The 10,932-nt window shown below is 42.0% G+C and overlaps 1 protein-coding gene across 1 annotated transcript; it reads left to right on the top strand.

Annotated features, from left to right (window-relative positions):
• The first annotated feature begins 8,132 nt into the window (after window positions 1-8,132).
• On the top strand, window positions 8,133-10,368 carry LOC139422023 (RNA polymerase II subunit J). The gene is made up of 4 exons (XM_071173165.1): window positions 8,133-8,279; window positions 8,813-8,902; window positions 8,978-9,152; window positions 9,791-10,368. Exons 1-4 carry the CDS (start codon window positions 8,227-8,229, stop codon window positions 9,824-9,826), a joined length of 354 nt encoding a protein of 117 aa, XP_071029266.1. The 5' UTR covers window positions 8,133-8,226; the 3' UTR covers window positions 9,827-10,368.
• Window positions 10,369-10,932: the final 564 nt, after the last annotated feature.

Raw genomic sequence — 10,932 nt, 5'->3', positions numbered from 1 at the left:
AGGGCAAGGCCCAAACTCGCCAGTCTTCACTTCACCTGACACTGCAAGTAATTCATACTCACTCTAGTTAGGTTCAATGTCTTAGCTTCCAGATGTGGCATATTGTATCAGAGGCCACGTGACCACTTAGGGGACGCACAGCCCACGCAGAGAGGTGTGAGAGCGGGAGATCCCAGCTCAATGCACAATTCTTGTACGGCTCCTGTTAACTTGAATAAAGAAGAACTTATGTTTTAAAGAACAGTTGTTTTCTTTAGTATTTCTTAGACAATAAGATACAACATGGTACCAGGAGTGACAGAACTCACCGTTGTCTCATCCATCATCGAGTTTTGGTAGAAAATGCTGAAAGAAGCCAAGAGGCTTCATGTCAACTAGCTAACTTTAGCTAATGTTAGCTTACTAACCACTGGGCTAACAAGACTGTGGTAAAAAAAAAACATGCAGGTGCTAACGGAGCATGCAGTGCATGTAGCTAGTTGTTTTGCAGTGCTAGCTGGCTAACAACATGGAGCAGCGAAAGCCTCTAACAGAACTGAAACTTAAAAGAAACGTTGAAGAGCAATGGAAGCGGTTCAAGCAGCGTTTCATCTTCTATCTGACCGGCGATAGGAGAGGCTGAAAAAGACAGAAGGTTGTACAGTAGCTGGCTCGGACGCCATTGATGTCTACAACAGCTTTCAGCTAATGGATGAGGAAACAAGACATTTGAGAAGTATGTTTTCAACAGTTGATGTCAGAATGAAAAATTAAAGGAATTTAATTATGGACTTGAAACTGAAATGTCAGTCGTGTAATTGTGGTGAAATTGCAGACTCGCTGATACGAGATGGAATTGTCATGGGGGTGAGAGACAAGGGGCTGAGAGAAAAGTTACTTGGTGAGAATAAATTGACACTAGAAAGAGCAATAGAAATGTGTCAAGCTAGAGAAGTGACTCAGAGTCGCATATGGTCAATGGACAGTGGTGTTCTTAGTGACATAGTATGCAAAGTGGAGTATGTTAGCAAAGGAAGAGCTACAGCTAAAAGGCTCACTTCAAAGGACAGTGCCGACAGCAGTCAGCAGCGCACTTCAGGGAAACAGCTCTCGTGCAGCAACTGCGGAGGAGAGCACAGACTTCACCAGTGCCCAGCATATAGAAAAGAGAGTGTTACAACCGTGGCATGAAGAACCACTTTGCACTCAAATGCAGGCAGCGGAGACAACAAAATACAGTACACCGTGTCAAAGAGGACCAGAACGGACAATAGCAGTGACAACGAGGACAGTGATGGGTCTTTGGGTGACCTCTTTGTGGGAACAGTCGCACTTGCAGGACCGGACAAGGACTGGACAGCTACCTACATCCAGCAGCATACCACCCTGCATCCCACTGTTGACTTGTTTCTGAAGCTAAGCAGGGTTGGTCCTGGTTGATCCCTGGATGGGAGGGAGACCACATGCTACTGGAAGTGGTGTTGGAGAGCCAATAGGAGGCACCCTTTCCTCTGGTCTAAAAAAAATGTCCCAGGGAAGTGATTGGGGACATTGCTCTGTGTAGGGTTCTGTCTTTCAGATGGGATGTAAAATGGGTGTCCTGACTCTCTATGGTCACTGAAGATCCCATGTCACTTATTGTAAGAGTAGGGGTGTTACCCTGGAGTCCAGGCTAAATTCCCAATCTGGCCCTCATAATCATCCCCAGTTTACGATTGGCCATTCTTTTCCCCAGGTTGTTGCTGTAAATGAGAATGTGTTCTCAGTCAACTTACTGGGTTAAATAAAATAAATAAAAATACAAGACTAATGGAACTGACATTGTGTTTAAACTTGACACTAGAGCACAGGTCAACATCATTCCATAGACTGAATTGTTACGGTTACAGGTAAAACCAGTGGTCAAAACAAAGGATAATACTGAAAGCTTACAGTGGTGAAGCAATTGCCACTTCAGGGACATGCACATTGGTACAGGAGGTAGATGATCAATCTCACAAGGTTCTATTTGTCATAGTAAAGAGAGAAAAAACACCCATCATTGGGTTCAAGTCATGTAACTTACTGGGTCTAGTGAAACGGGTTCATACAGTGAATGGTGAAATGACTAATGTTGAGGATACATATACTGATGTTTTTCAGGGAGTAGGAAAACTCAGCACAAAATCGAGTTAGAGCAGCCATATAGACCAGTGATCCATGCACCTACTGTAAAAAGGTCCCATTATCACGAAGAGACAAGCTAAAAGCAGAGCTACTGAGGCTAGAGTCCTTACATATCCAAGACAAAGTAGAAGAGCCTACTGAATGTGTCCACTCACTAGTAATAGTTGAGAAGAAAGACGGCTCGCTCAGACTGTATGGAAGTCTAAAGAAGTATGTAAAAAGGAAACCCTTTCAGCTGCCCACCAGAGGGGAGATATCCTGGGGCATAGCAGGGGCTAAATCATTCTCAAAGCTAGACGCCTCCTCAGGGTTTTGGCAGATCAGTCTAGACAAGGAGAGTACAAGGCTTTGTACCTTCAATACTCCTTTTGGTAGGTCCTCATTTAAAAGGCTCACGTTTGGTCTCATTTCAGCACCAGAAGTCTATCATAGGATAGTCCAACAGATATTTGAGAGTGTGCCAGGCACAAAGGTGTACATTGATGATGTGCTAACATGGGGTCAGATTCTTGAAGAGCACAACACAAGGTTGAAAGCAGCACTTGATCTAGTAAGAGCTAACAGGCTAAAGCTAAATGCATGCAAATATGAATTCAGAAAGACAGAAATAACCTTCTTGAGTGAAAAACTAACATGTGAAGGACTTCAGATAGACCAGAGCAAAGTGAAAGCCATCAAGAACATGCCACCGCCTACCAATCAAGAGGGTGTACAAAGGTTCTTAAGTATAGTATAGTATGTGAGTAAATTTGTACCTAATCTGGCAACTCACAAGAGTCAGATGAGAAGTTTACTCTGTAAAACTACAGAGTGGTGTTGGAACAGTAAACACCAGAAAGAATTTGAGGAGCTCAATGCATTAAAATGCATGCTCCAGTACTGAGGTTCTATGATGAAAAGCGCAAAAACAAAATCTCAGCAAATGCTTCAAAAGCAGATTTAGGTGCCGTGTTGTTACAGCAGTATGGCATTAAATGGTGTCCAGTTGCATATGCCTCCAGGGCTCTGACAATTTCTGAGTGTAACTATGCTCAGATTGAGAAAGAGACATTGGCACTGTCATATGCATGTCAGACATTCCATTTTTCTATGGCTAACACAGATCATAAACCTTTGGTTACTTTTGCAAAGAATGGTCAAGGGTACAGAGACGGTTTCTAACACTTCAGAAATATGACTTGCAACTCGAGTACAGGCCAGGGAAAGAATTGTTAGTGGCAGACCCATTGTCCAGAGCTTTTAACAGCTTAGAACCAAACCAAATATACTAGCAGGATGAGGCCATACATGTAAACCTTATCAGAAAGAATTGCCCAGTCTCAGATGAAATGTGTTATTTCACGTGCTACTGCAGAAGATGAGTGTTTGCAAAAGGTGATTCAAGCCATAACAGGCGGGTGGTCTGTACAAGCTACACCATACCCTTATGGTCAATACAGGTATGAGCTATCTGTACTTAATGGAATTCTGTTTAAAGGTTCAAGAATTGTGATACCAAGTATGTTATAGAAAAACATGCTGATCAAAATAGGGATGGAAAAGTCAAAACAACGTGCAAAAGTAGTGTTATTCTGGCCCAAGATGAATGCTAATATAGAGCAGATAGTCAGAGCCTGAGAAACATGCCAGAAATACAGGTCAAAACAGAGCAAAGAGCCAATGTGGGTTGAGGAAAAAGAGGTATCGAGATCATGGGGCAAAGTAGGAATAGATCTATTTTCTCTTGAGGGCAAGAACTATGTTCTACTATGGACTATTACTCTCATTACCCAGAGATGGCTTTGCTGAAGGACACTACTGCTAATCAGGTGATAACTCACGTTGAGTCATTCTTTGCTCGTCATAGGGTCGCAGAGGTAGTCCGTACAGACAACGCCTCACAGTTCAGCTTTCAGTTATTTTGCTAAACTGGAGGGGTTCAAGCATGTTACATCCAGCCCGCTACCCACAGTCTAATGGGTTCGTCGAAAACGGTTACGAAACAGTGAAACTACTGCTTAAGAAAGCTCTCGACTCAAAGACAGATCCGTATCTAGCTTTGTTAAACTACAGGGCTACTCCACTACAGGGCTACTCCACTGTCGCCTTCAGAGCTGTTGTTCAACAGGAAACTAAAAACTAGGTTGCCAGTACTCCTAGAAACAGAGAAGGATGACACGGTCATTCTTGACAAACTGAGAAAAAGGAGTGAACAGAAAAGGTGCTATGACAAAGAGTCCAAGGTGCTCAGTGCACTCAGTCCAAATGATAGGGTGAAAATTGATGTTTTTCAGCAGCAGGGACTGGGACATAGTTAGGATCGAGGGAAAGATGAACGGAGCAAAGTACAGAGAGATCCTTGATGAAAACCTGCTCCGGAGCGCTCAGGACCTCAGACTTGGGTGAAGGTTCACCTTCCAACAGGACAACGACCCTAAGCACACATCCAAGACAACGCAGGAGTGGCTTCGGGACAAGTCTCTGAATGTCCTTAAGTGGCCCAGCCACAGCTCAGACTTGAACCTGATCAAACATCTCTGGAGAGACCTGAAAATATCGGTGCAGCAACACTTCCCATCCAACCTGACAGAGCTTGAGAGGATCTGCAGAGAAGAATGGGAGAAACTCCCAAATACAGGTGTGCCAAGCTTGTGGTGTCATACCCAAGAAGACTCGAGGCCATAATTGCTGCCAAAGGTGCTTCCACAAAGTACTGAGTAAAGGGTCTGAATAATTATGTAAATGTGGTTTTCTGTTTTTTATTTTTAATAAATTTGCAAACATTTATAAAAACCAGTTTTTGCTTTGTCATTATGGGACATTGTGTGTATATTGAGGAGGGGAAAAAACCATTTAATACATTTTAGAATAAGGCGTTAACGTATTATTTTGTTTGAAAAAGTAAAGGGGTCTGAATACTTTCCGAAGGCACTGTATGTAGGAACTCTAGAGGACTATGTGCAGGATAAAGCATTCAAGAGTGAAAGAGTCAGTCCAGCAGTGTGTGTTGGCTCTAGTCCACATCTACCCTCAGGGGGAGGATTTCCTGGTCTCAACCTGGCTAAAGAAAGAGCTCTCCCTTTGGCTGAACAGTGAGGTTCATAGTGTACAGAGAAGGTACAGCTTCCCTCCAAATGGAATGTTTTCAGCACTTTGACTTGGCCTCCATTACAATAACTTATATTCCAACACAATGGTGAAGAACTCCACCCGGAGTTCCTAAAAACGGGCCCCCTGGCCGCATTCTGCAGTGATACGCCATCCCATCTGGTTTGCGCTTAGTGGGACTATCATTTGTTTTTCAACAGGACAATGACCCAACACACCTCCAGGCTGTATAAGGGCTATTTGACCAAGAAGGAGAGTGATGGAGCGCTGCATCAGATGACCTGGCCTCCACAATCACCCGACCTCAACCCAATTGAGATGGTTTGGGATGAGTTGGACCGCAGATTGAAGGAAAAGCAGCCAACAAGTGCTCAGCATATGTGGGAACTCCTTCAAGACTATTGGAAAAGCATTCCAGGTGAGGCTGGTTGAGAGAATGCAAAGCTGTCATCAAGGCAAAGGGTGGCTACTTTGAAGAATATAAAATAAAAAAAATATTTGGATTTGTTTAACACTTTTAACACGTGTTATTTTATAGTTTTGATGTCTTCACTATTATTACACAAAAAAAGAAAAACACTTTAATGAGTAGGTGTGTCCAAACATATCCATTGATGCTTGAAGAATATAACTTATTAGTTACTCATGAGCTTAGTTCAACTGTCACACTCCATGTGAACCCAAAATATAAACTTGTTTTTCTCTAATGTTTGTAAACATTGGGGGGGTTGTTATTGTTTCATCTGTGAATTTGCACTTTAAACAGCAGAATATTATCAAGATATCAAAGTGTCACCAACAAAAAGGTTAACAATAGGCCTATAGCAAATGCAGCATATGGCATACATTTTTCAAATGTAAATAGCACTTTTCAGTAGTGTTCAAAGCATGCCATTCCATGAGCGCACGCAGCATGTATTTTTCAACTTGAATCAATGAGTCCAATCAGTCCTCCATGACAACAACATCATGAACAAAAGAGTAGAGCTGGCTAATAAATCCTTAGTTTTGGGGTTATGTTCAGGTAAAATAATTTGGCTAATGTATACTTGCATATTTCCAAGTCCTATTCTTGAAGATAAAGAGGTATAACATGTATTGGAATGACTGGAATTCTGATAGAGTTCGGTTTTTAATCAAATCAAATTTATTTATATAGCCCTTCGTACATCAGCTGATATCTCAAAGTGCTGTACAGAAACCCAGCCTAAAACCCCAAACAGCAAGCAATGCAGGTGTAGAAGCAGGGTGGCTAGGAAAAACTCCCTAGAAAGGCCAAAACCTAGGAAGAAACCTAGAGAGGAACCAGGCCATGTGGGGTGGCCAGTCCTCTTCTGGCTGTGCCGGGTGGAGATTATAACAGAACATGGCCAAGATGTTCAAATGTTCATAAATGACCAGCATGGTCGAATAATAATAAGGCAGAACAGTTGAAACTGGAGCAGCAGCACGGTCAGGTGGACTGGGGACAGCAAGGAGTCATCATGTCAGGTAGTCCTGGGGCATGGTCCTAGGGCTCAGGTCCTCCGAGAGAGAGAAAGAAAGAGAGAAGGAGAGAATTAGAGAACGCACACTTAGATTCACACAGGACACCGAATAGGACAGGAGAAGTACTCCAGATATAACAAACTAGCCCCCCGACACATAAACTACTGCAGCATAAATACTGGAGGCTGAGACAGGAGGGGTCAGGAGACACTGTGGCCCCATCCGAGGACACCCCCGGACAGGGCCAAACAGGAAGGATATAACCCCCCCCCCCCCCCCCCCTTTTTAATGTAAAGATATAATTTAATTGTATTATTATATGTAGTAGAATGTGATATTTTATCTTTATTTACCTAGGAAAGTCAGTTAAGAACAAATTCTTATTTTCAATGACAGCCTAAGAACAGTGGGTTAACTGCCTTGTTCTGGGGCAGAACAACAGATTTTTAACTTGTCAGCTCAGGGATTCGATCTTGCAACCTTTTGGTTACTAGTCCAACGCCCTAACCACTGGGCTACCTGCTATTTCCTGCTCCATTTCCTGGAGCAGCTTCCTACCGTTCTCGCTCAGGTTAGTGATGGGGTCCAGATAAGGGCTGCGGTGGTATAAGAAGTACTCCACACCAGGCGGAGCAAAAAAGACATAGACAGGGCTGGGAGGAGTCAAAGGCCTTGGGACATCCTCTGGGGAGGGAGGGGCCACAGCAGAGGGCAGGGCCATAGGGCTTCATCCAGGGTCTGCGGTGCTGAAGTCACAAGAGGTGAGAGGCCAGTCATGCCACACAGGACCAGAGACCTTCCCTGAGCTCTGTAGGACCAGAAACAACAAACAAACTATCAGGACAGTGCTATGTTATAGACAATCTCTAGATATACTCTATAACTACTTCATAACACATAGCAGATGTGACTACACTTAATAAGTAGGAGTAACTTACAAAGCTCTGGACAGAGTTATTTTTCTCAGGCTTGAGGACTCTGCTCTCGGCTATGGTTGCCTGCATTTCTGCCAAGCTCTCTATCATTTCGACCATCTCTCCAGTGCATTTCTTGAACGCCACTTTCAACTTTTCGAGGTCATTCAGCCAGCTGTCCAGGTCTACTGCCTCAAGATCACCTTCGCTGCAGTTTCTCTTCATCACTTGGATCAGTGCCCTTACCTCCGTACCTATCCTCCTTTTGTCCTCCCTATTTATCTCCTCATTCATCGTCCCATGCACTTCTCAATCAAGACTCTGAAGCAACCCTTAGTCGTCTTCTGATTCTCTTTTTGAGGTACAGGTTGGTGTCCAGACCGCCATTGATAAGGGCTCTATAATTTCTATGATTTCACTCATCAAGACGCACAGATCTTGTATGAAGACCTTTATTTTGAAATCCCTTAATAAGAAACGCTACCGGAAGTTGGTCCCACCAGCTATTGAGTCCCTCATTCAAGAACTGTGTTGTGTGTTCGCTGTTTCTGCATTCTTATATGCAACTACGTAGATAACTAACTGTTCAAATATGAACGCGCCACCGGCATTCGAGTCATTTCTGTTGTTTGAAGGGGAAAAGAAGTACGTTTTATACATATTGCTAGATAGCTACTGTAACATATTACTTGATCCCTTGCTGACGTTCAGCTAGCTAGGATTAGCTCATTTAGCTATTGTTATTCTGGTTTAGGTTAGCTAGCGATCATAGTTAACTGCCAGGTAAGGAGGTATCTGAATCATAATCTGGGTTTACAGGAGACGTTGAATATGGCGATTCTCAGAAGAGAATCCCAGATTCTGGTTCAGGAAGTAGCTAGATAGGTAGCATGCTACAACATATCATTGTGATAGCCTGACAGTTAGCTAGTATGCTATGTTTGTGCGTTGCCAGTGGCTAAAGAGTAGCAGCTAGGGAAGTCTGTCAGGCATTATCAAATAGCAAATTCGCGTCCACTGGCTACCAGAGTTATATAGTTATGGCTTTGTTGCCTACTATATGTTAGCTCAATTCAGCATAAACTAGCTAGCTAATTTACACGCCACAATGATTGTTCTGCCATTACCACTGAATATGAATCTGAAAGTGAAATACTCTTACAAAAAAATGTTTTTAGAATCACAATCATCAAGGACACAAAAGTCCCTAACGCCTGCCTCTTCACGTTGAACAAAGAGGATCACACGCTTGGTAACATCATCAGACAGTGAGTGTGATTCTTGTCTAATCAATGATAATTGCGAAGCTCCTCAATCATAACTAAAATGTATTGTATTTGCAGACAACTTCTGAAAGACCCCCAAGTGCTATTTGCTGGCTACAAGGTCCCTCATCCTCTGGAGCACAAGATTGTGATCCGTGTTCAGACCACACCAGACTACAGTCCTCAGGAGGCTTTCACTAATGCAATCACTGACCTCATCAGTGAGCTGTCCTTGTTGGAGGAGCGATTCAGGGTGAGTACATGAGATACCGTCATCATCACATCTCTTAATCGATACATTTCGTGGAACAGTTCTACTGTAGCGAACTGTCTATATAATATTATATGGATTGTCTTCTATACTAGAACTGGTTGTGGAAAATATTATTCTTTGCCAAAAATGTATGTACTCCGGTGGAAGTTGCAGAGGGGAGGACTGCTCATTATAATGGCTGGAACGGTGCGAATGGCATCAAACACATAGAAACCATGTGTTTTGATTATTTGATACCATTCCACCTATTCCGCTCCAGCCATTACCTCGAGCCTGTCCTGTGATGTACGCGCTAACTACATTTCCAACAACCTTTGCTTAGTAATTTACCTGAAACACTCATCTGCAATACTATTTGGGTTAAAACTTTGTGTGTGGCTCACTTGGTAGAGCATGGCACTTGCAATGCCAGGGTTGTGAGTTGGTTTCCCATGGGGGACCAGTATGAAAATGTATGCACTCACTACTTTAAGTTGCTCTCGATAAGAGCATCTGCTAAATGACTAAAATGGAAATGTATTTTTGAAAACTAATAATAATACATATTGGTGAGTATAGACCTACTTGATCAGCAGAATGTGTAACTACTAAATTCATATCTCTCAACTTTGTTTCAGGTTGCAATTAAAGACAAGCAAGAAGGAATTGAATGAGGATTGGTGCATAATGTTGGGAAAGAAGATGTCACTTTGAAGATCACATTTCATTTGACCAGGATTCTATAAAATGACTCTGTTTTGGACTTACCATTACTGCCATGCTTGGCACAGCATGGCCTCTGTATACAAAGTACTGAATGGCGTTTTGAGTGAGTTTTCATTCTAGATCACGGTAACATATTTGCAAGAATGGATGTAATTGTATCTGTTAAATAATACTTTTTTCACACACTGAAACATAAGGAAATTGGTGATTTGAAACAGATTCTGAGATCATACAGTGGATTGGTTAATTCAAAACAGAATCACATGTTTTACTCATTTGAATTCAATACTATAGTTTGTTAGGTATGTGCTGAAAGATGACAAGCATGGTTTAAAACTTTATTACATGGAAATATTTTTCATGATATCCATTCCGCTTAAATGCTTTAGTTTTACAATGCCCAACATGCTCCTTATTTGGCCCTACATTTTCTGAGAATAAGTTATGTGAACAGTTAAGGTTTGTTTTTCAATAAATCATTCTTGTAATATTTATTTTCATGTAATGTTATAGCCAGCCCCCCAATTGGGTTGTCACTAGTTAGTACAGCCACAAAGTCAAAATTGTCTATCTTAACTTAATGAAAACAAAAATGAGCTTTTTGGTCTTCATTTAAGTTTCAGGTTAGGCAGAAAGTTAGCAGTGTGGTTGAGTTTGGGTTAAACATAGAATTTTAAGAAGAAACATTTTAGAAATAGGCAGGGTTTATGACTGTGGCTGTGTTAACTAGTGACGACCACCCCGCCCTATAGAGCTCGCCAGCTTGTAGTCCTAAAAAACGGTAATGAGTTACCTCTGGTTTTTTCATCCATTCCTATGGTGGAAAAGAATGGGGTTTTGGGATGAATGCAAAAAATAAGGTCTGAGGGCAACACAGGCTTAGGTCTTATACATTTTGTTCTATAAGATAAGTCAGTTTACAAATGTAATTTAAGTTGTCACATGCACCAAATTCAACAGGTACAACCTTACCGTGAAATGCTTATAAGCCCTTAACCAACAATGCGGTTAAGAAAATATTTACAAAATTAATTAAAAAAACTTTAGTTTAAGT

Source organism: Oncorhynchus clarkii, chromosome 12 (assembly GCF_045791955.1).
Source record: "Oncorhynchus clarkii lewisi isolate Uvic-CL-2024 chromosome 12, UVic_Ocla_1.0, whole genome shotgun sequence".
NCBI classification, from domain to species: domain Eukaryota; kingdom Metazoa; phylum Chordata; class Actinopteri; order Salmoniformes; family Salmonidae; genus Oncorhynchus; species Oncorhynchus clarkii.
The sequence above is the reverse complement of the archived record's forward strand: the minus strand, read 5'-3'. Positions and strand labels throughout refer to the sequence as shown.